Genomic DNA, 23,006 nt, shown 5'->3' on the forward strand with positions numbered 1-23,006 from the left:
CTTCCTTTTTTTAACGTATCCATATAAATAGCATGGCTGCTCAAATCTCCAAGAAGAGAAAGGTAGACAAAACATCGATTATTTTTGAATGCTAAAAAGTGTTAAGCTGACATCCTTTTTTAAATACTATAGTTCGTAAGTCATCTGAACTGTTTTGATGGATATAGTGTGCAACAACAACTTAAGCTGACAATTTGACATTTCACATTGGAATGATTATTAGGTCGCTGACGGTGTTTTCTATGCTGAATTAAACGAATTCTTCACTCGTGAACTTGCCGAAGATGGCTATGCTGGTGTTGAAGTTCGTGTTACTCCTGCCCGTACAGAGTACGATACATTTAAATTGATCGATTTACAAGTATACGACGAAGATATCTAACAGTTTCAATTTTTTTTTTTTGCACTTCTTCATCAACATAACTTTCCAGAATCATTATTCGTGCTACTCATACACAAAATGTTCTTGGTGAAAAGGGTCGTCGTATCCGTGAGTTGACCACTCTCGTTCAAAAGCGTTTCAAGTTCCCCGAGGGTGCTGTCGAACTCTATGCTGAACGTGTCCAAAACCGTGGTCTTTGTGCCATTGCTCAATGTGAATCCGTCAAGTTCAAGCTTCTTAACGGTTTGGCTGTCCGTCGGTAAGTTATTCACAAACATGCATAACTGAGTAGAGATGATTAAGCATTAATGATACAATATAAATCTTAGTGCTGCATATGGTGTCATCCGTTTTGTAATGGAATCTGGTGCCAAGGGTTGCGAAGTTGTTGTTTCTGGTAAGGTCCGTGCTGCTCGTGCTAAGGCCATGAAGTTCTCCCAAGGTTTCATGATTCACTCCGGTAACCCTGCTCGTGAATTCATCACAACTGCCGTCCGCCACGTTGATTTACGTCAAGGTGTTTTGGGTATCAAGGTTAAAATCATGTTAGACAACGATCCTACTGGCCGTAACGGTCCCAAGCAAACTTTACCTGATATTGTCACCATTCTCGAACCTAAGGATGATACTCCTATTCTTGAACCCTCTGCTCAAGATTTCAGACCTGCTCCTGCACCTGTTGCTGCTGAGCAACCTGTCGAAGCTTAGATTTTATGTATTGTAGCAAAATTTTGATTTCTTTCTCTCATTGTCAAAAGCTTTGTTCATAACTAATCAATTAAAAAAAGAAGAAACTATCAAAAAAGTAATAGCACGAATGTGTTGGTGTTGGTACAAATTCTACTTCAATTCGAATGGATAGAGAAGACAGGGATCGATTTTTAGAAAATGAGTTGTACTTTTAAATTTGTTTTTAAAATTATTGGAAATAAGATTACAAATATACTGGCTACGTAGTTGGTTCTTTACTTTATACATTTATACACTTTCCACCACCAGTTCTTCAAGACAATTCTTGAGCTTTTTGCTTCAGTTTTTCTGGTGAGGCGATTTTACCATAAATTCTCCATATGTCCTCTGGGTCAGAAATTGTCTTTTGGAAAACGACATACTCTAGTACGTTATGGATTTTAGAAGGGTCACCACCAATCAGCTTGTTTTTCTTGTTATCGAAAACTGCCATAGACTGTTTGGTGAACATTCTCACTGCTACTTGCCCAACTGCAAATCCTCCTTTACTTAACCCTGAATTGCCCACTAAACGGACACAAACAATCCTTGGTTGCTCGACATCACCGTGATATTTCCATTCCCAACGAACATTGTTTCCACGGGACTTTAATTGATTTTTCAGGTTCTGAATTCCCATTAAGAAAAGATGTTGGTAAATTATGGATCATCAAACGCGAATATGTGCGTCAGGAACTATTGCTGCTGATAATAACTTACACTATACATGGAGTCCAAGCATACCTCTTCCAGAATGTCACGATTACCTCTATATAGTTATTTGACACCTGTACATTAGCATCATTATTTTAAAGACCTTTTTTTTTATGTACCTACCTCGCGAATGCCTCGTTCATGTCTTTGTAAGTTTCGTGAGCTTCTGCTAAGAATTTTGCTGAATTCCATTTTTCATACTCTGATTTGTATTTGATTAATCCAACACTAATATGTTTTGGCACCTTTGATTAACCCTAATATAATTCGTCAAGCCTAAATTTCCTTACCACAAAAAGTTTTGGACACTATTTTTCAAATTTCTCCACTTGGTTAACCTCCAGTTCTTAAAATCTGTTAGAGCAGGTGAAGTTTCTGGAGGTATGTAGGTAGCTATGTTGCATATACAGAGTTTTTGCCTTATGATTAGCCCATCTTAATTCCGTTTATTACATAAGCAGACATTGGGATACTACCAAATACGCCATAATCTCGTAACAAGATCATTCTGTCACCGTGCTGCTGTTGACGGCTGCTGTACTGGCGAATGCCCAAAATAGCTGTTTTGGGAATTTGAGTGGCAGTAAATTTTGTAATAGCAAATGCTTGCCTTTGTAGTGAGCAAGACAGTATTGGCTGACCAAGCAGAGTTACGAAGGGTTTTAAGCTTGCCATATGAGAAATCAAGGATTTGTGGAGACGATTAAGAACCAAGTCAGTTACAGTTCCTTAATACCCGGGGTTGCCTTTGAAGCTGCAATTATCAAATTCAAATCCAGCAGGTGTTCCTTATTCGGTTCAGCTAGCGAATCAAAAGCACTTTAGCCAAGGTGACAACATTTAGTCCGTTAACAACTACTTTTAATTTCCCAAGTCACAAACAATTTTGCATTGAAAGACAAAGGAACAAATAGGCTCTCCTACTAACTGCGTGCTTCCACTCATCGCGACAATGTTTAAGAAAACTTCTCGGTCTAAGAACCTCAGACGAAAAGTCGAAACTTCAGATAACGATGAACCTATAAAGGTGGAACAAGGTATGGACATTAACACCTGAGCAATATTACTATTATCTTCAGGATATACTTAATTTCCCTCTCAATCGCAGCTGAGGAAGAAGCCATCATCCAAAAAACAATCATAAGTTCAAAAAAGAAGAAGAGCGCTGCCACCAAGAAAACAACAATAAGCACTCTGAGTTTCGCTGACGAAGAAGGAGGTGACGCCGAAGCTTTCCAGTTGAAAAAGAACCTAAAACCTTCACGAAAGTTTGCACCACAAATGCAAGTCGAGTAAAGTAAAACAGTAGATCACAAGGCAAAGCAATTATAGGAACTGAGATTAATCAGTATTCTTGTTTTTTCAGTACCATTATGGGAGACTTAGATGAGGAGAAGCCGTCTTCTTATTATGATAACGAGACTTTAGAAAAGCTTCGTGCAAGCACACCCAGTTTACCTGCTTCAGTCAGATCCACTATTCCCAAGCATAATGACATGGACGATAATGACAGCTTACTACGAGAAAAGTTTTCAGCGACTATGAATGCCGCTCTTCCTGGTATGGGAGCCATACCAGATTCCGGCGCAATTTTAGCAGCGAAAAAAAAGAGACAGCAGCTAAGAAAAGGCATTAGTATTACAGAAACCGGTGATGATTTTATCGCACTCGACGACAGCGAAAATGTAAGCATCACTTAATGGCTACAGTTCTCACAGAAGAATAGAGAATGAATCTAAATTAAATTATTTGTTTGTCTTCACTTGACACTTTTAAAGGGTGGATCAAGGCTCATAAGAGAAGAGGATGAAGTTGGTGATGATGATGAAGCGGATTTTGAGAAATACGTAGGAGATAAGTTAGACCTGAATAAGCTGTCGGCCAAAAGTCAAGAAAAAGAAAGGTTGGACGGGGCGAGGCAAATGATAGACGAAGCAGAAGCGGAAGGTGGTGATAGTCGATCTGAGGATATGGACAGATGGGAAGCTGACATGATCAAGTTTGGTGGAGTACGACCAAAGCAAGAGGTGTACGATCCTTATCAGCCACCTTCTAATTACAAACCAGCAGTGATACCTCAGCCCTGTCAGTTGTCAAATTTGACCGATATCATGCGTACCTTAGACATGAACCAAAATGATATAGAAATAGCTATTCAGCAATGTGAAGGGAACATGACAGAAACAAAAAAATCCATTAACAATGCGGAAGTAGTAGAATCTGATTTGGTCAAGGATATTGAAAGAAACAGCAAGAGATACAATTATTTTCAAGAGCTGGCTCAGTATGTCAATGATCTGGGAGAATTTTTGGATGCCAAGGTAAAAGCATGAAAGCAAACTATTTACTTTTTTTTTTTATGGTGATTCTTAAGAATTAAAATGTTCGCAGTACCCTGAGCTAGAGAAACTGGAAGCTGAAATGCATGATATCATTTTTACTAAAACCGAGACGGCAATATCCCGCAGATATCAACTCAATTTGGATGATTTATGTACATTTACTAATATACAGCTCGATGAGGAAATGACAGGAGAGCCGGAAGTAGATGAGTTCGGTAGAGTGAGAGAATTACGAAATTCGGAAACGGCCCGTGCCAGACGACGAGCTGAAAAACACCAACGTTTGGAGCGTCACACAGATTTTGTATCAATAAAAAGTGAAGAAGAAGTCATAAGAGAGGAAAGCTATTGGACTGACGATGAAATGAGCGAAGACTATTATAAGAATAAAACATCTAAGATAGAGCATTTAGAATCGGAAAAAATTGTGGAGCTGATGGCAGATGTTGGCAGTGATTTCAGATCGATAGATGCTGTAAAAGATAAATTTGAAGCCTGGAAATTGGAATACTATGATGATTATCAAAAAGCCTACGGTAGCTTATGCTTGCCAGGTGCCTTCGAATTCTATATGCGGTTGGAATTGGTCACTTGGGACCCATTTTCAGTAAGTGTCAATAAGTACTGCAAGTGAGTGACTTGGCGAGAGTAGCTAATTTATCATATTCTTTTGCTTAGGACCCCAGAGATTTCGATAGTATGCATTGGCATACCATTTTATCGGAATACGGCATTTCTAACGGTCATGAGTCTGACGTTGAAATGATAAACAAAACAGTCGAAAAAACGATGATAAGAAAAATGAAAAGTATGTTAAATACTCTAGATGTGTTTTCATCGAAACAGATGAGATATGCTGCACAGATGTTGGAACAAATTTCCTACTATGTCGATATGAACGAAAAACCCTACAAGGTAATATTTTGAGAAGAAGTGATTTTTCATTAGCGTACATGAACTGAAAAAGAAATTTTTGATTTGGGAATAGGATCTAGCATTCGAAATCCTTCAATTACTTGAAGATCAAATGACAACACTGATAGACACAATAGCCACATCGTCTATAAAGTCTGATCTGGATGATAATAGTGGAAAAGCAAAATGTAGATTTTTCTACGCACATTGTAAATACCTCAAAACACTGGCTTTATGGAAACGACTGCTGCCAAAAGAACAGTTATTGAAGTTGGGGCAACTTTTGTATGATAAAATCCTTTCGCTAATTCTTCAACCTGATATTGATCCGACAGATAATCATTTACGGAACGAAGCGACTCTACTCTTGTCGCATTTAGCCAAATAGAAATTATTTCTTTATTGCCATTGCCTATTCCTTCTATTTCGCGATGGATGATGTATTATTTTTCCTGTTTTATGTTGCAATTCGTTAAGCCCTTCTTTCGCTTCTAATGCTATGTGAATAACTGAATTTGCCCTCTTTTGAACTTGGATGTCTTTATCCATATCATCAGGGATTATATCATCGACCAGATATACTGTTTCTGTTGTAGGTTTGAGGACAATTTGGTTTTCGAGTGCTTCTTGGGCAGCTAAAGCCATTGATAAGGCACGGATTACCATGGCTCCTAAGCCATGAATAGTTATTGATTTATGACTATAGATTGTTCCAAGCGTATCAATAGCAGCGACAAAAATCATATAAATCGTTGGCAACGAACATACTTCTCTCTCAGCATTAATCTTTTCACTCTTTTTATAATAGCCTGAGTTTTGGTTTTATTGCATATATATATGTCTGTTGGCACTGTTGCGGGTCGTTGAGGGACACGTTTATGAATCGATCCTAAATATAGATGGATCGATGACTGATTAACGATAAAAGATAGAATTGTAAACTGTAAATGAACATACCCTCAGCAGGTTTTCGTTTTTCTACTACTACTTTATTGGACATCAGTGAACCTTCAACAAACTGTTATGGGCTTGAACGTTATATCGGAATCGTAATGAAATGTCAGTAGGAAGAGATCTTGAAACGGTAGAAAAAATGATTCAATTTTCGGAGTTACTTGGAGTCGACAGTTTTATAAATTTGGCACTTCCACGAACATTCCTTTAATCCTTTACGGTCCTTTTTTTATACCTTGCTCGAAAGGATGGTCTCTATCATCAATACTATCTAAAGCACAATGATACTTTTGAGAACTTCTTTGAATACTATATAACGATAACCTCCTCAGTCTATTTATCTTATAACTGGCATAATAGCCGATGTTCATCTCTGTACCAACAGCAGTGTATAACGATTAACGCTACAAATTTCTATTATTCCTGCTCTCATTTGCATTCTTTTTTTTTTTTTTTCCAGAGAATGGTAAAGCTTATCGCCTACAGTTATTTTTATTCAATAGTTTCCAAAGTTTTCTTTCTGTTCAAAGGGTAATATTGAATCAAGTCTTAATATACATATAAAAGCTCTAGCCCGGCTTCAAGCCTTGATAAAAGGAACATAGAACGGTGGGTATCACGGTTGCGTTGAGTTTGGTGATGGTTTGTCATCTTGCGCAGTTTCAGTATCATTATAATCTTCGTATACATCTTTGTTTGTCAGTAGTCTTTTCTGATACCATTCAAAGACGTAATACAGTAAAAGTATCCCCACATCGAAACAGGCAATAGCTATGTAATTTGCCAAATCAAGATAGTCTATTACATCACGAAAGACTTCCAATTCAAGTAGCTTATAAGTAAAAGCTCGTTCTATCAATTCAATGTATGAATGAAATGATTCGTTACCTAAACTTATAATGGAAAATATTGACCCTGAAAAGTCCATCGCCAAAAATATATGTGAAACACCCACTACTCTTCTTTTGCCTACATAATATGCTCAACGTTAATATATACAGCAATGCACAGTTTGGCAAAGTAACTTACGAAAAATTTCGTAGTATTGCGGTAAAAATCCTGCCAGAATAAATATGACAGGCAGAACACCGAACAAAGTCAATACACCTTGTATGCCGACTTGCTCGGCACGCTTAACAAATGACGTTGCATTTTAGATAATGACCCTTCAAAAGCTATACGTCGGGCAAAATGGCAATTACTCACCTTGTACGCGTATACCAGACCTACTTCTAAAGCAGCTAACAGGACACAAGTAATCACGAACCCCACATAGACAGTCCATTGTGGCAATTGATGTTGGTATAAAAGTTCTTGAAACACACAAATGCATGATATAAATGTAAAGATTTGAGGCTGTATCCATAGACCAATCGACACATCGAGCCCAATATTATATACTCCCATGAAAACACCTGCTATGGACCAAATGAGCATCATCCAAACGGACACACCTGTAGATGTGCCTCGACGGTATGTCTTATATGCTATAATACCGTTTAGATGCATAAGATTATTCTATACATCATGCGTATCGAACAGCTATCATGACATTATTTTACTTACCTTGTGGAGCCAGCTGCAATGACCAGAATACAAGCCCAAAATAGCCAAAGACTTGCTCTACTATATATCGATTGGTCATAATGAAAATTCTTCAATTGTTTTCCTGTTAGTGACAGGTTTACAGACAAGGTCGAAAGAAATGATTCGAAACCGATTGTTTTCTTTTTTATTCCCAGCAAGATTGTCTCTTATTGCTTATGTATGACAAATATGGATCAAGTTCGCTTCTAACATTAAAATCGTTAATCAAAGATAAAGTATTATTATGACAAAGACATAAAATACTCGTTGATGACATTACCCTTCGTAATGAAAGTTCTGGTTCCAAATTACATTCTGAACGAAGCTTTTAATCAACAGCATTATTATTTTTCGTCAATATAAATGTTTGATAGAATTGAAGAATGGTTATCGCAAACAAGCTTAGTCACATAATCACTTTTAGTTCGGTCCCAAGATTATTCAGTCATACTCGATCTATAGGAAATTCTGTTAGTCGTCAACAAGAGCAATATGGGTAGAATTTTCATTTAAATTGATCGCGTCAAAAATTTTCTGAATTGATCTGCATCAAAGACAAAAAGGCAGCAGTCATTGGCCGACTGATGTTTTCCCCTTTTTAGTTCAGAGCTGGAACGATTCCCTTTGTTTCTTTTGAATATTTGAGACCTAGATTCAACAGATTGCAACTGCAGCTTCAATGCCGCTCCAAGAAGAACTTAACAAATTTCTTAATTATACTAGAAACATTGCAAGCTTTGAATTCGAGAAACCAGCTGACGACATTGCAACAGATGTTCTTTCACGTAAACGGAAGTTATTCAGAGACGCTAAACCTCATGAAGTGCGATTAGCAGCACTCGTTGCAGGCGAGCCGATATTATCGAGGTGTGAAAAGGACTGAAGAATATTTGAATACTCATGTCTGTTAAACGGTTAGCTCATTTAGTAATTGTATAGAATCAAGAGCAACTTAATATACAGATCAACAAGAAATAGTAAGGTAGAAAATCGGAACGAACAAGATATTGCACGTATTTTGGCTGCTGCTAAACTGTTGAATGAGATGTGGTAAGTAAAGCGGTAAATAGAATACTTGTTCATAAACGACAAGCGAATAATACTATTTCTTTCCCAAATTGCTCTGAAATGGAAGCGACCAAACAGTATATAGTAAGCAGATTCAGGAACGAGAACAAAGATTCGGAAAGTATCAAGCAAGTATAAGTCTTCAAAGTACAACGCTGGCAAATGTAATTCAAACTTGGATCATAATTTCTTGTATTAGTATTGAACCGTTTACCGTTTTCTCTTTCCACGATAGCAAATGTCAGAACTGAGTAAATACAGTACTTCACAGCAAAATGATCATGCTTCTACGACTTCTTCAGATAAGCTTGAACCATCCAATGATATCTCTGCAACCATGGAACGAAAACTCGAAAATCAGCTGAAAGCAGTACGAAAATATGAGACTGATATCCAAACGAAACAAAATGATGTAGAGTGTGAAGTGGACAATCTGTTTCTTCGATATCTATCGTACTAAAGTTCCGCAATTTTTTTCTTTTTTTTTCTTTCCTGTGTTAGCATAAACGTTTGCTTGATGAGACAAAAGTTCAGCAGGAAATTCACGGGCAACTTGAGGAGCTGAAAGAAAAATTGGATAACTCGCATGTAGCAAAAAGCAGCGACGATGATAATCCAGACGATGTAACAAATGACATTAGGCATTTAGAGAAGCGAATAGAAGAGCGGATGGCAAAAATATCTCAAATCAATAAAAAACTAGATTCTTTGGAAGACGCAGGATACGACGAAATTTTGGGTAATCGTATCAATAATGGGAATATCACTTCTTCGTATACAGCAGCTCCCTCTCATGAAGTGACGGCGGGATTGCAAGCATGCTTTGCAATGCTAAATGATAGTGAAAGCAGTAATGATAGCTATAAAGGTGACACAAATAAATTAACGCCACTTGTTGATGAACTTTTAAAATTGTTAAGGGTGGTGAAAAAAGCACTTGAAGGCCGAAAACAATACTTGCAAGCAAGGTAGCGGTCGTGATATAATGAAGAAAAGTTAAACAAAAGGAAAAAAAAAACTAAACTAAATATATTAGGACTGTGTATCAGCGATCGCTGAACTTTATTCTTGCGCAATGTAACAATGACAATGCTCCCCAATCAGCAATATCATCGTCCAATACAACAACAAAAACAACAAATAGGTCGACCGATATCTCAAATACTATTGACCGATTACTACAAACTGAGGCTCCCATTGAAGATTTGTCTTCTTATTTACACGTAAAGAAAGAGGTCGAGCATAAGATCAGGATTCTTTTAAAGCTACTCAATGTACCAGGACACGAAATGACAAGAGCAGAGTTGATCACCTATATCAGAAATTATGGGAAGACAGAGGACGGTAGCAAAAAGGAGGAAGATAATGAGAAGAGCAAGCCTTTAACTGAGCGGTTTATCATAAATGATGTAGAGCTAGCTTTCATCAGATTGGAAGGACGAGATCTGATAACAATGGTTCGGTCCAAAGATTCATCAGATGCTATTGTTAAATTGAATTTTTGAATCTACTTTTTACATACCTCTATCCATAATAAATCATCATCAAATGGCGCTGTTATTTCCCAATAGATCGACTCTATGATACACTTGTATAAAAAAGTGGAAATATTATGCCCGATGTATAAATTCCTGATTTTTTACGTATGCGTATTGAAGTACAGCATGTAAGTAGTCTGTGTAAGCACAAACATTTGTTTCTGGAAGTAAAGTTAAGCTTTTCAGACAGACATGACCAAACTACGGCTATCGAGACAATTTGATTGGACAGCGGTTGAAGGTCATACGTCACTTTGTGCAATTCTTTCAATGAGGGCTGCGGGTTCAGCAACCATTTTTTGTTCCTTTAGTCACTCTTTTCTTTATTCTTAACGTACCTTTCTTCTACGTTTAAAATTGATATTATAGTCATATCAAAGAAGTTTAATTTGATTTTGAAGAAAAGAGGAAATAGACCATTATTGTTTCCAGCGTATTGAATGAAACAGGTTCTATATACCATTTCTTTTATTTACGTACATTGATATACATAAATAGTCATAACAGCAAGTGCGAACCCATATAGCAGCAGCAGCAGCAGTAGCAGTAGCAGCAGCAGCAGCAAGTATAATAAAAGAACAGCATTGTTCACTAATAAATATCATTCCAACTCGAGAACATAACTTGAAAATTCAATATTGGTGGAACTCTTTTTCTGCGCAACAATAAATTAACATCCTATCTCAGAAATAAATAAAATATACGACCATGGATCTCAATCAACCACTTTCAGAGATGTCCATCTGCGATACCAATAAAACGAACCTTGAGAGACAAAAGACGTCACCACCAGCAGGTAGCAATATGGGTCAGGGTATGCCACATAGACCTACGCTGCTTCCACAAGCAAAATCAGCACCTACACCACCTACAGCCCCAAGAATACCAGGTCGCTCAGTATTACCGCCTATGAGTCGAACCAGTGGCTTACCACCTCCATCAGGCAATGGAAATAGCAACACCAGTAGTAGTCCGAATGTTGCTCGTGCTTATTCTGTCGGTAATGCTGGTATGACTTCTCCTTCTGGACCATCTCCAGGGGGTTTAAGAGGTCGTAGACCTGGTGCAATACCACCCACTTTAGGAGCCTTGGGAGGCATAACCAATAATAGTAATAATAGCCCTGGTGGTGGAAGAATGGGAAAACCAGGTTTAAATTTATCACAGCTAGGACTTTCACCTAAACCTTCACAAACACCGTTTGCCAACTTTTCAAAATATGTTGATCCTTCAGGGAAGTTAAATTTTTCAGGCAAAGCAATTATTCATGCCGATGGTGTGGACTTTAGCAATGGAAATAGCTTCACGATTAAAATGGATGATCTTATATTACAAGAAGAATTGGGCAAAGGGCAATATGGTACCGTACAAAAAGTGAAACATCGTGTTACCAATGTTACTATGGCAATGAAGGTAACAGGAACAGTCTCATGGATATCATTTCTATAGTAGTTTATCGCTTACTATTTTTTGAAATCGTATAGGAAATTCGTCTGGAATTAGACGAGACCAAATTACATCAAATCTTAATGGAACTGGATATTCTGCACAAGAGTTCAGGCGAATATATTGTCGAATTCTATGGTGCTTTCTTTATTGAATCATGTGTATATTATTGCATGGAGTATATGGATGCGGGTTCACTAGATAAGTTATACGGCAAAGGTGTGCCTGAAGATGTCTTGGCCAAGATTGCCATATCAGTAGGTCATACTGTCTTCAGTTAGGATCAAATTTATTTATTGACTTTCCTTTACCATTTAGATGGTAAAAGGCCTAAAGTTTTTGAAGGATGAGCTTTCAATTATTCACAGAGGTAAACATTCACGACATATGAAGAGTATGTTTGTTAAAGATACTGATATGTACACTTACTAAAACCACTAGATGTCAAGCCGACAAACGTACTTGCTAATCTTAATGGTCAAGTAAAATTATGCGATTTTGGTGTTTCTGGTCAATTGGAAAAATCTTTAGCAAAAACCAATATTGGCTGCCAAAGTTATATGGCTGTAAAGTATTCATCCGTGTTTATTAGGTTGGCTGTTACACATTTTGAATTCTTCATGCACACTAACAAATTGTAAATCTTAGCCGGAACGTATCAGAGCTGCAAATACTTATTCTGTATCGTCCGATGTCTGGTCATTGGGTATATCACTTGTCGAGATGGCTATTGGTCGATATCCATACAAATATGATAATATGTTTGCACAATTGAAAGCTATTATTGATGATGAACCTCCTTCGCTACCTTCCGATCAGTTTTCCCCAGAAGCCCGTGACTTTGTTGCAGCCTGCCTTCAAAGAGATCCTAACAAACGACCAACGTATGCTGAACTATTGGAGCATCCTTTTATTAAGAAATATGAAGAAATTGAAGTAGATATGGCGAAATGGGCTTCTGAAGCGCATGTAGCGGCAATGGAAGCAAAGAAGAAATAAGATTCTACCTATAATAAAGAGGCTTTTTGAAGAGAAGACGGAAATCCATAAAACAGACTCGTACTAAAAATTATATGAAAGAGAAGAATAACCATACTGGCTCTCCATTTCTGAGCTAAAATGTGAATAGTTGATTATGCAGCAGCTCGATTTCTTACATGACTTGTTCAGTCTTCTTTTTAGCCACAGGAACGGGTGTTTCCCCAAAAATCATTTATTTATTTTTTTCAAAATCAGAAATTCGGAATATATTTTCATTTAACATGATTTTCGTTGTCATCTTTTCTTTTGACTTTTATCTCGTTTAAATAGAAAAAATAGACTGTATATTTAGCGCAAACAACAGTTACCATGGCAACTTCAGAATTTAGTAGTCCTTTGAGGAAATACAAATTGGTTTTCCTTGGTGAACAAAGTGGTAAAATGCCTTGTACCGAGTTTTTTCAATTATATCGCTACCCACAAACACATGCAAAGCGACTCATCTCGAGCTAATCTCCAACAAATGACATTTACGTCGACCATGTTCTCAATAGTTGGAAAAACTTCACTTATTACTCGCTTTATGTATGACACTTTTGACAATACATACCAAGTAAGAACAGATTGTTGAGGTTGCCATCATTTGATTATGTATATCAATGGAAAATACGGCAATTTTATAGGCGACTATTGGTATTGATTTCTTATCCAAAACAATGTATCTTGAAGACAAAACTGTACGCTTACAACTATGGGATACAGCAGGGCAGGTATGACAATACGTTGTATTCCTTTTTAATTGAATTTGTCATTTGACCTGTATGATATCAGGAACGTTTCCGCAGTTTGATTCCTAGCTACATCCGTGACTCTTCTGTTGCAGTAATCGTATACGATATATCCAGTAAGTTTTATTTATTTATTTTTTATTTATCATTGGTTAAATTCACATCTTTTTTGGGTTTTTTCATAGATCGCCAATCTTTTATGAACACATCCAAATGGATAGATGACGTGAGAGCCGAGAGAGGGGACGATGTTATTATTGTACTTGTTGGAAACAAATCTGATTTGAGTGAAAAGAGGTACTGAAAGCTGGATTTGGTTACATGTTGAGGAATAATACCGTTTTTAAATTAACAGCTTGGGATAACAATGTACATATACGATATAGAGAAGTGACGGTGGAGGATGCTGAAAAGAGATCGAAGGAATTGAACGTTATGTTTATAGAAACAAGTGCTAAAGCGGGGCATAATGTAAGACTTGATTATTTTTGAATCAGAATGATTATGACGATATCCCAACCCATTGTAATGTTACATAGGTAAAGACTTTATTCAGAAAGATTGCACAATCATTACCCGGTATTGATGGGAACAACCAAAACGAACAAAAAGAATCAAGTAAAGTGAAATACTCATTGTCATATACATATTCTCGAGCTAATGTTTTTTAATTCATACTTGCTTTAGTGCAAAAGATCAATTTAAATACCACAGAATCCCAAGCAAGCAGTTGCGCTTGCTAATTTGCATGCAAATCAATATCATTCAGTTTCTGACATACTATGTATTTTATCTTACATCCTCGACTACCATCAGGAGAAAAGTATTCCCGAATTTACTATGTAATTTCTCTTATAGTTCATCGAGGGATTCCAACATCTTAAAAACAAATAAACGAGAGTCACTTCATGTTTCTATGTGAGCTGATCTGCTTTGTTGATGCCATATGCTTTGTTTTCCCCTTCCAATTAACTGAGGAGGATTTCAGCATATGTTGTTTCACTTTTTTCTTTTAATTCACTGTCGGAATGCTTCGTGTCTTTAAAGGTCCTTGTTTCCCTTTTTTTTATCTGTTTCTAAGGGCGACTTTTTGAAAATTGTAAAGGAAGATGAAGGTTTTGATATCTAATGATGACGGTAACCTTCATATATATTGACTTTGAGCAAATTTCATGATATACCGATCGTTATAGTTTGATGTAAAAGCTTAACCTTAATTTAATTTCTGTCATACACTAGGACCACCAAGCATTGACGAATCCCCTTTCATTTTACCGTTTATTGAGCACTTAGAAAGCTTAGGATGGGATGTTAGGTAGAGAACTCGTTAGTCTATACGTCATATTAAATTGAGGTTGTTGTATCATGCTTATCTATGTATTTTCTAGAGTGTGTTTACCGGACAGCCAGAAGTCATGGATCGCTAAATCGTTCATGATCAAAGAAGAGATTCAGCTACGGTTTTTCAACAGAAAGACTAAGCAGATCTCAGAAGAAAAACAAAACGATAACGATTTCTATTTGGTAAATACAGTAATGGAAGTTATTTTGGTAATCTATCTTGACTAATTTGCTTCCAACAGCTTAGCGGAACACCTGCTACTTGTATCAATATTGCCCTCAACCATCTATTTAAGGATGAAGAGTTTGATTTGGTTATAGGTGGACCGAATTTTGGAAGAAATATCACAACGTAAAACAGTGAGCAAGAAAGATCTTCTATTAACGAGAAATTTATGGCTAACAATTTTGGTCATTTAGAATCTTTACACTCGCTTCAGGAACGATTGGAGCTGCAATGTAACTTCTTATTCAACTTCTTTCGGCCTAGAATTGTGAAAAATCGCCCACTAATTTCAGTTTGTTTTAATATGTAGGGAAGCCGTCTTGAATCGTAGAAAAGCTATATCTGTCTCCTTCTGTTTTTGCAATCAGAAACCAGAATGCATAAAGAACTGCTGCGAAACAGCTAGTGATATTATACAACATTTATGGGATATGACTGTTGAAGACAGGGCCGTTTGGCCTGAACACGGCATGTTCAATGTTAATATTCCTATGGTAGATTATCGATGCCCTATTCATATTACGGATTTCCATAAAGCTACTTATGGGTCTCTCTTTGTCAAACAACCATCAGAAACTGGAAAAGGGCAGCAGAAGTTTGTTTTTAAACCCGATTTTACAGCTATCAATCGAGACCCCGATGGATTACCTGGAACTGATAAGTGGGCACTTATGAATAATTATGTGTCTGGTATGTTTAAATGTGCATAAATTCCTAATCTTTGCGTTGAGTTTGTTCGCTAACAACCGTTACTTGACTGATAGTGACGCCTATGATTGCCGCTTTCCAGACAGGAGTTTCTAAGGATATGGATTTCAACTTTGATGCATTGAATAGACAGCATCAAACTCTCGAGTGTTAACTACTATAATTTCGTTATATCATTATTATAAACAAATGGCATGTTTATTATTAGAACCTTGTAACTTTTATGAGCTTGGAAAATGGATGTACTTTATCAAAAGTAGCTACCACAGCATACAGTTTCACAGTAATATATTTTCGGTATTAAAAAATAAAGGTATATAAAGGAGACTGTTAACGATAAAAAGGCTTTCAAAAGCAGTAAAGCTTGCATTGAAAGGGATAGCGTAAAAAAGACTAAAGTATATTGACTAAACTTAATGCGAAACCTATACAGGACGTATAAAAGATCCTTTCTTTCCGGCTTTATCAACATTTTTGAACTATTAAAGCTTTGACAATATGGCTTCAACTCACCACTACGAAGCTTTGCATTTCGCGCCTTCTTATGCTTTTCCTCCTGCTAACTCAACGGTTTTAGATGCTAACACCGACTACCAAAAGTATGATTCAACAGATCAGAACGTTCCGCAAGAAAACAATGCTAACTGTGGCAGTGCAGAGGTTACCACTGACAAAGTATATGAAGAACAGCAAGTACAACAACTGCGGCAGGAGATTGTTAGGCTTAGAAGTGAAGAACAACGTCTGAAAATGAAGGTGAAAATTGTCAAGTCAGATATCGATTCAGTCAAGGAAAAATTGCAAAAAGCGCACAAATAATGGAATCTTTACTTTCAATATATGCTAAATGCGTACAATTATTGAAAGTAACATAATGAACTGTTGAATTAAATAAAATGATGGATTATTGTTGGTACATTCATCAACCTAGGTTGAGTATCTTAAGGGTATGAATTTAGAGATAAGTCTCTTAGTGTTCATTCAAAGCGTTATGTTGTTAAAAAGAATGGATTATTATACTGTTCTGGTATACTTTTATGGTTAGAGTAGGCTTACTCTTTGTACTAACAGTTACAGGCCTAGGCTTAAGGTACATTCACATTTATTATCAATTGAATGAAAAAGGAAGACAAAGAAGCAAGTTATTTACAAGCTTTTCCGGCTGCTTTCAGATCACGAGGATACGTTGATCTCCACTATTCCCAACATATTTGGCAACTTTTTTACCAATACATATTTCGTTCAGTTCTCTATATATACAATATGCGTCTTTTATCAAAAAATGGTTTGTTTTCTTTTACTTCAGGTCCACAATAACACGTTTCCATATTATCCCGATTTTGCTACCTTTATCATAGCAGAAATTAAAGTACAACTACAATAGATCAGTAACATCAATGACAATTCAGATTAACAATATCTATGAGAGCTTTGATAAAAAACAGACAGTGTACGTCAAGATGGAAAAATTGGGTGAAGGCGCATACGGTCGAGTATACAAAGGAAGGAATCATTTAACTGGAGAACTTGTAGCCTTAAAAGAGATAAAGCTGGACCCGGATGAAGGTGCGCCGTCCACCGCAATTCGGGAAATATCTTTACTAAAGGAACTCAACCATCGAAGCGTCATCAAATTATGCGATGTTGTGCATACAGATGCATCTTTAACAGTCGTCTTCGAATATATGGATCAAGATCTATATACTTACATACATCAGTTTGCAAAATTTCGAACAACAACAACAACAACAACTGTTATGCCATCATTGTTAACACCGATTGTACGAATAGCACCCAGTGGCATACCTGTTCCTGTCATCAAATCGTTCATGTTCCAGCTGCTTGATGGTTTAGCTTATTGTCATAATCACAGAATAATTCACCGTGATTTGAAGCCACACAACCTACTTGTCAACAATTCCGGCTTTTTGAAGTTGGCAGACTTTGGCCTTGCCAGATCGATGGGCGTACCGTGTCATAGTCTTTCCAATTCAATAGTAACGTTGTCTTATCGTCCACCTGATATTTCGCTAGGGTCATGTAATTATTCGTATTCACTCGATATGTGGTCTGTTGGGTGCATCATGGCAGAATTGTTTACAGGGTCGCCTATCTTCTACGGTAAGAATACGGAGGAGCAACTCCAAAAGGTTTACCGCGTTCTGGGTACACCAAACGAAGAAATTTGGCCAGGTATGACACAAATGCCAAATTATAGACCGTCTTTTTCTTCCTATCCACTGCAGTCAATGCAGCAAATTTTCCCGTGTTTGGATCCATTAGCGCAAGACTTGTTAGGCCGTATGCTACAATACAATCCTGCTGCTAGAATAAGCGCGCAAGAGGCTATGGAACATCCTTTTCTCGATGACTGCAATCCAAAAAAAAATCTGTGAAGAACTTCTTAAAGAAGGCCCTTAAATTATTTCCTTAAATGTAAACTGCTTGTTACCAATATCAACTTTTTTATAAAGAAATGTATCAAAAAGAAGAAGAAAAAGAAAAGGGAAATCATAGGTTATATATGAACATATATATAATCAGACAGCTATACTTTTACAAAAAAAAAATTTCTTTATCTCTCCTACATATCATTTCATTGTTCACCCATTTGAGATTGCTTCAAAGAAGTTCTGCCTGCACGCATAATTTCATCAACTAACAGGAGATTGCCTGCAATAACAGAGCATGAGTGAAGCATATGACGATGAACACGGTAATTATCCCAAACACCTTCCAATTTGGGATCCATGGTTTCTCCTGTCTTCAGGTCTACACCAACAATATGTCCATCCATGTGGTCATCTTGCAAGGCCACAATCACATCTTGTGCGTCAAAACCTGCGTTTTGGGCTAAAACTTTAGGAATCACCATCATAGCATCTGCAAAGGCTTGTACACCCATCTTGGCACGGCCCTTCACTTGCTTCTTATATTGGATTAAATGTTGTGATAATGCTACTTCGAAGGCACCACCACCCAAAACAACTGCCTTATCTTCGATTGCATTTTTAACGGCACGAAGACCATCACGAACTGCATCATTTGTTTGAGCGATGGTATGAGGATTGGGACCCTTGATCAAAATGGTTACACTGTAAGGATCCTTGACATCTTCAACAAAAGTATACTTTTCTTCGCCCAAGACCTGTTCATACACATTACCAGCATAGCCAAGTACTTCAGGAGTTAAATCATCCACTGAGTTCTGAGCAATGCCGCCACAAGCCAATTGAAGACGTTCCATATTTCTTCTTTTAGCTCTACGAAGAGCAAAAATACCGTTCTTAGCTAGAATATCAAGCGAAAGGGGATCAATACCCTTTTGGTTGATGATAACAAATCCTCGGTTCGCATTTTCACCGCTGCACACTTCTTTTTTGAATTCAACAATACGGCGTACTTTATCATCAACATGTTTACGTTCACTCTCAACTAATTTATCACGCTGTTCAGGTGTTGAATAGAAAAAGCCCGAGTTAATTTCTGATTTCTCGTATTCCAGACTGACATTCAAGGTTAAGATGAAGGCATCTTTGATCTTCTTTGGCATATCAGGATGGCGAGCACCGTGGTCCAAAACAAGGCCACGGATAAGTTTGGTGTCAGTTTCAGAACGATGTTGCATTTTCATGATTTCAACCATATGTAAATCGATAGGTTCATTTTCATGTTGAACGGCAAGAACAGCGTCTACAACTGCTTCGGTAAGTGTGTCAGCTAAGGCTTTATGAACCTTGGTACGGAGTGAAGTACGAGCAACTGAAATAAGTAATTCACGATCAATATCAACGTTTGCTGTTTTGAATTCTTCCAAGAACTATCAATTCGAGAGATGAAGGTTCCCATTAATACAGCGTGAGATTCGAGATAAGCACAACAAGAATTCTTACTTTAAGAGCTTCCTTTTTGGCAAGATCGTAACCTTCAGTGATTACACGAGGATGAAGGCCTTCAGAAATGTAGCGCTCGGCTTGCTTCAACAATTCACCAACTAATAGGACAATAGAGGTGGTACCATCTCCTGTAATTTCATCTTGAGCTGTGGCAGCCTTGGCAATCATGGCAGCTGTAGGATGTTGAATTTGCTAAAGAGGGGTCAAAGTGGAAACGTCAAAAGTTAAAATCTACAGTTCGAGAACAACTACTAGTTTCATTGCGAGCTTTACCATTTCACTCAAAAGAACTTTACCATCCTTGGTAAGCTTAATTCCTCCGGCACCATCAACTAACCTAAATTTCAATGTTAGTCGCATCGAACAACTAATAGTTATTACGCGTTTCTTAATTCATACATCTTAATTGTTCCTCTAGGGCCCAGGTTGGATTTTAAGACATCTTGCAAACCAATTGCGGCTGTAATGTTGAGTTGAAGTGCCTGACCGCGTCTGGCGACATCCGAGTTGGGATTGATCATTTTCAGGGCAGAGGAAGACCTTAATTTCCAAATTTAAGAGTCGATTAGTTGACCTGTTGATCTAGATACAATTCTACGTTCGAGACTTACATTTGAGTTACTATTTCGATCCTTTTCTATGTAATGAATAAAAACGAATTGTTTTGTGATCGGTTTTAAGTAATTGCTCAAGAGAAAAAACTGTTCTAAGGGGAATAGTAAGTTGAAGATCTTGAACCTTCTTTTCCTCGAAAATTTTCTTTCTCTGTTGCTGTGGTTGATTTTTTCAAGTTCTGTCGCCTACAGAAACACGCTGTTCATTTTGTGTCTGGCAAAAACGTCAAGCATATTTTTCATTAGGGGCAAAAAAGTTAAAAAATTGTTCCGACTCTTCAATTTAAAATTTTTGCCTTTCCTATTAGACATCTTCCTCCTCGCTGTTAAGCAACAAAAGGCAAGTGATGGCAAATAGCATATTTGTGCCTCAAACTTTCAATGGAGAAAAGATGGTAAGCGCAACAGCGTCACGTAAATCGGCAGTAGTAGCGAACGGTAGCAACAACAACATAACACCTTCGCAAAATGTACCAACAGTCGTTCCTGCGTCTCCTGAGCATGAGTCTACTGCCTCACAACCAACCAGTTTTTCAGCAGCAACACCTACTAATAACGGGACTCCTTTGAAAATGAGGAATTATAGGCCTATTACACCGAATCCACCTACAGATTCACCAACGCAATTGCAAGCACAGCAAAATCAAGCACAGCAGCAGTCATCACGTCAACAACAATCACAACAACAGTTCTCTTCAGCACATTCTGGTGTGTCAACTCCTCAACAACAAGGTCAGCCGAATTCAACAGCCCAGCAGCAGAAACCTCAACAGGATCCAAAAGTATCACAACCTTCTGAACAGCATCAAACAACGTTACCGCAGGTAACAAAGTCATTACCACCACAGCAGCAACAACCGCAAATTCAAATTATTGAATTCCATCCTCCAACTGGTAGTAGCAATAATCTAACGCACCAACCACCTTCAATTTTACAGCGGCAACAGCAACAACAGCATCAGTCTAATTATACCAATTCTGAAGCTCAGCCGCCTTCACATGTTCCCGCCCCTCTTCATACTCGCAGTCCACCACAACAAACGCCACAGAAAACCCCACAACAACAACAACAACAACAACGACTTCAGGCACGATTTACGACGCCTTTTACCTTCCAAGAAAAGTTACAATTCTTAGAAACATATTGGCCGGAATCTAAAGTTGCGCTTCTAATCCAACTTCACCGTAAACATTATAATGGATTATCGAGTGAAGATGAGGATAAATCCTTAGCAGCTTGGGTTGCACTTACCAACGAATATAATAGCATTACTAACGATCAGCGAAGCCGCTCTAGCATCATGTATAAATGGGAAAGGTTAATGGCGAAATATAATGCTGAAAGAGTCTTTGTACAGATGCAACAGCCTACCAGTTCTCTACCTGCAGTTTCTTTCTGGAATCACTTTCAGTATATGGACGAATATCTACATCATCTACCAATTGTGACCGAACCACTAATATATTCTCATCTCGAAAATGCCAATAGTAACAATAGTAATAATAGTGGTAACGGTGGTCATGAAAACTATAGAAAGAGGAGATCAGTCTATTTATTTGATGATGATGTGAACGACGAAGAATTAGATCATAATCTATTGAAGCGAAGAAAATCGACTGCAGCTAGAGTTACGACACCAGCATTATCTCCATCTTCAGCACATATTGGCAATAATATGAGTACTAGTAGTGCGCTTATTGTGGATTCACAGCGTATGTTCATGGAGCAATTGAAAGAAATGAATAAAGCGCAAGTACAGATGATGAAGGACTTCAACGAATACATGCAAAAGTCTCAACTGAAGATGATGAGTATGTGTGGGGGTATAACTGAAAAAAATAAAGTCATGGAGGAAAAATATGTTCGGCTTTTGGAAATCTTATCTCGTAATATTGCAGCGACTACAGTGGACAATAGTACCTCTTCTGATACCATAGCAAACGATATCAACGATTTAACAGCAACTGAAAATGATACTCACAACAATGCATCAATCAAACAGAACAATGACGAAATAATCGGCACAAGTTCAGCAGCTGACTGTAGTGTTGAGTAAGCATGGAAGTACTCACAATGTTATATTATTTATCCTATTGCATCTTTGATATACTGTCATATTCCCTTGTTGATGTAACATTACGAATATTTAATAAAATGGAAATCTACATGAACTTAAAAAAAAAGTTCCAGTACTTTCATCGTAACGTTTACGTATTAACGATGACAAATGTAATCCATTACTATTTGTCAAAATTAATGACATTAGCATTTAACATAGACTAGCGTTGCAGATTTTATACATTTGTAAATTCTTCGATTTATCGATACAGCAGTAAACTGTTATTGCAATTTATTACAACATTATTAATATGCAGTCGAGCAGATTTATGCAATGTAATTGTAATTTTCACTTCTTTTTAGACGGTATTATCATAAGCCCACCTTAAGTTAAAAAAAGAAGGGGCTCTCAAGACTTGAGACTATAACAACGAATTGAAGATGTAGGTACAGAAAAGAAACAGGTCGAGAATTGAGTGTTGTCTTATTGTTCTACAACATTTGTATAGTAGTCTTTATTCATTACCGCTGAATGCACATTTCAGTTTTCTGTGTATTATGTAATGGTTAGCCCGCAGGTTTCCAGGTGCGTTATACAAATTGTGAGTTGAAACCATATCATAAAATAGCGCGCAAAGGCCTTTTTAAGGTCCATTTAGAAGGGCGGGGTTGCAAGACGTTTAAAAACCATGGAACGGTTGCCCCTGGGCGGGAAATC

At 37.4% G+C, this 23,006-nt stretch overlaps 13 protein-coding genes across 13 annotated transcripts; 9 read left to right on the forward strand and 4 right to left on the reverse strand.

The window, feature by feature from the left end:
- Nucleotides 1–32: 32 nt before the first annotated feature.
- BDF20DRAFT_834302 (40S ribosomal protein S3) lies at nucleotides 33–1,090 on the forward strand (the record flags this gene model as incomplete). The annotated part of the gene is made up of 5 exons (XM_053078725.1): nucleotides 33–62; nucleotides 133–135; nucleotides 224–330; nucleotides 432–641; nucleotides 712–1,090. 5 exons carry the CDS (start codon nucleotides 33–35, stop codon nucleotides 1,088–1,090), a joined length of 729 nt encoding a protein of 242 aa, XP_052936829.1.
- Nucleotides 1,091–1,385: 295 nt separating this feature from the next.
- On the reverse strand, nucleotides 1,386–2,500 carry BDF20DRAFT_818632 (uncharacterized protein; the record flags this gene model as incomplete). Its single annotated transcript, XM_053077391.1, has 5 exons — nucleotides 1,386–1,739; nucleotides 1,832–1,880; nucleotides 1,949–2,053; nucleotides 2,116–2,218; nucleotides 2,302–2,500. 5 exons carry the CDS (start codon nucleotides 2,498–2,500, stop codon nucleotides 1,386–1,388), a joined length of 810 nt encoding a protein of 269 aa, XP_052936830.1.
- A 277-nt stretch (nucleotides 2,501–2,777) lies between these two features.
- Nucleotides 2,778–5,470, forward strand: BDF20DRAFT_911880 (nineteen complex-related protein 2-domain-containing protein; the record flags this gene model as incomplete). The annotated part of the gene is made up of 7 exons (XM_053083888.1): nucleotides 2,778–2,862; nucleotides 2,934–3,117; nucleotides 3,192–3,510; nucleotides 3,604–4,146; nucleotides 4,217–4,774; nucleotides 4,846–5,082; nucleotides 5,156–5,470. The coding sequence occupies 7 exons, from the start codon at nucleotides 2,778–2,780 to the stop codon at nucleotides 5,468–5,470; spliced, it is 2,241 nt and encodes a 746-aa protein (XP_052936831.1).
- Nucleotides 5,471–5,525: 55 nt separating this feature from the next.
- On the reverse strand, nucleotides 5,526–6,082 carry BDF20DRAFT_911881 (uncharacterized protein; the record flags this gene model as incomplete). The annotated part of the gene is made up of 4 exons (XM_053083889.1): nucleotides 5,526–5,534; nucleotides 5,614–5,782; nucleotides 5,851–5,971; nucleotides 6,040–6,082. 4 exons carry the CDS (start codon nucleotides 6,080–6,082, stop codon nucleotides 5,526–5,528), a joined length of 342 nt encoding a protein of 113 aa, XP_052936832.1.
- A 419-nt stretch (nucleotides 6,083–6,501) lies between these two features.
- Nucleotides 6,502–7,796, reverse strand: BDF20DRAFT_862010 (uncharacterized protein). The gene is made up of 5 exons (XM_053080600.1): nucleotides 7,603–7,796; nucleotides 7,243–7,523; nucleotides 7,066–7,168; nucleotides 6,925–7,005; nucleotides 6,502–6,852 (listed from the first exon to the last, which is right to left on the reverse strand). Exons 1-5 carry the CDS (start codon nucleotides 7,679–7,681, stop codon nucleotides 6,653–6,655), a joined length of 744 nt encoding a protein of 247 aa, XP_052936833.1. The 5' UTR covers nucleotides 7,682–7,796; the 3' UTR covers nucleotides 6,502–6,652.
- A 1,130-nt stretch (nucleotides 7,797–8,926) lies between these two features.
- BDF20DRAFT_862021 (uncharacterized protein) lies at nucleotides 8,927–9,660 on the forward strand (the record flags this gene model as incomplete). The annotated part of the gene is made up of 3 exons (XM_053080601.1): nucleotides 8,927–9,103; nucleotides 9,193–9,315; nucleotides 9,395–9,660. The coding sequence occupies 3 exons, from the start codon at nucleotides 8,930–8,932 to the stop codon at nucleotides 9,491–9,493; spliced, it is 396 nt and encodes a 131-aa protein (XP_052936834.1). The 3' UTR covers nucleotides 9,494–9,660.
- On the forward strand, nucleotides 9,198–10,383 carry BDF20DRAFT_412707 (uncharacterized protein). Its single transcript, XM_053075400.1, has 3 exons — nucleotides 9,198–9,315; nucleotides 9,395–9,659; nucleotides 9,728–10,383. The coding sequence occupies exons 2-3, from the start codon at nucleotides 9,520–9,522 to the stop codon at nucleotides 10,194–10,196; spliced, it is 609 nt and encodes a 202-aa protein (XP_052936835.1). The 5' UTR covers nucleotides 9,198–9,315; nucleotides 9,395–9,519; the 3' UTR covers nucleotides 10,197–10,383.
- Nucleotides 10,384–11,366: 983 nt separating this feature from the next.
- Nucleotides 11,367–12,674, forward strand: BDF20DRAFT_817567 (kinase-like domain-containing protein; the record flags this gene model as incomplete). The annotated part of the gene is made up of 5 exons (XM_053077272.1): nucleotides 11,367–11,642; nucleotides 11,714–11,932; nucleotides 11,994–12,045; nucleotides 12,117–12,241; nucleotides 12,324–12,674. 5 exons carry the CDS (start codon nucleotides 11,367–11,369, stop codon nucleotides 12,672–12,674), a joined length of 1,023 nt encoding a protein of 340 aa, XP_052936836.1.
- A 351-nt stretch (nucleotides 12,675–13,025) lies between these two features.
- Nucleotides 13,026–15,141, forward strand: BDF20DRAFT_905527 (small GTPase superfamily; the record flags this gene model as incomplete). The annotated part of the gene is made up of 8 exons (XM_053083173.1): nucleotides 13,026–13,092; nucleotides 13,211–13,269; nucleotides 13,340–13,426; nucleotides 13,488–13,560; nucleotides 13,630–13,741; nucleotides 13,831–13,915; nucleotides 13,984–14,062; nucleotides 15,107–15,141. The coding sequence occupies 8 exons, from the start codon at nucleotides 13,026–13,028 to the stop codon at nucleotides 15,139–15,141; spliced, it is 597 nt and encodes a 198-aa protein (XP_052936837.1).
- A 788-nt stretch (nucleotides 15,142–15,929) lies between these two features.
- BDF20DRAFT_412571 (uncharacterized protein) lies at nucleotides 15,930–16,650 on the forward strand. The gene is made up of 2 exons (XM_053075399.1): nucleotides 15,930–16,032; nucleotides 16,153–16,650. Exon 2 carries the CDS (start codon nucleotides 16,218–16,220, stop codon nucleotides 16,536–16,538), a length of 321 nt encoding a protein of 106 aa, XP_052936838.1. The 5' UTR covers nucleotides 15,930–16,032; nucleotides 16,153–16,217; the 3' UTR covers nucleotides 16,539–16,650.
- Nucleotides 16,651–17,170: 520 nt separating this feature from the next.
- BDF20DRAFT_955241 (cyclin-dependent protein kinase) lies at nucleotides 17,171–18,129 on the forward strand. The gene is made up of 2 exons (XM_053084908.1): nucleotides 17,171–17,436; nucleotides 17,518–18,129. The coding sequence occupies exons 1-2, from the start codon at nucleotides 17,180–17,182 to the stop codon at nucleotides 18,113–18,115; spliced, it is 855 nt and encodes a 284-aa protein (XP_052936839.1). The 5' UTR covers nucleotides 17,171–17,179; the 3' UTR covers nucleotides 18,116–18,129.
- A 19-nt stretch (nucleotides 18,130–18,148) lies between these two features.
- On the reverse strand, nucleotides 18,149–20,529 carry BDF20DRAFT_862061 (T-complex protein 1 zeta subunit). Its single transcript, XM_053080602.1, has 6 exons — nucleotides 20,354–20,529; nucleotides 20,227–20,252; nucleotides 20,015–20,155; nucleotides 19,889–19,952; nucleotides 19,613–19,807; nucleotides 18,149–19,539 (listed from the first exon to the last, which is right to left on the reverse strand). Coding segments are annotated over exons 2-6 (1,626 nt in total). The 5' UTR covers nucleotides 20,229–20,252; nucleotides 20,354–20,529; the 3' UTR covers nucleotides 18,149–18,315.
- Nucleotides 20,530–20,621: 92 nt separating this feature from the next.
- Nucleotides 20,622–22,286, forward strand: BDF20DRAFT_911889 (uncharacterized protein; the record flags this gene model as incomplete). Its single annotated transcript, XM_053083890.1, has 1 exon — nucleotides 20,622–22,286. One exon carries the CDS (start codon nucleotides 20,622–20,624, stop codon nucleotides 22,284–22,286), a length of 1,665 nt encoding a protein of 554 aa, XP_052936841.1.
- Between the last annotated feature and the right edge of the window lie 720 nt (nucleotides 22,287–23,006).

This window comes from Mycotypha africana (assembly GCF_025528875.1).
Source record: "Mycotypha africana strain NRRL 2978 chromosome Unknown BDF20scaffold_4, whole genome shotgun sequence".
Taxonomy (NCBI): Eukaryota; Fungi; Mucoromycota; class Mucoromycetes; order Mucorales; family Mycotyphaceae; genus Mycotypha; species Mycotypha africana.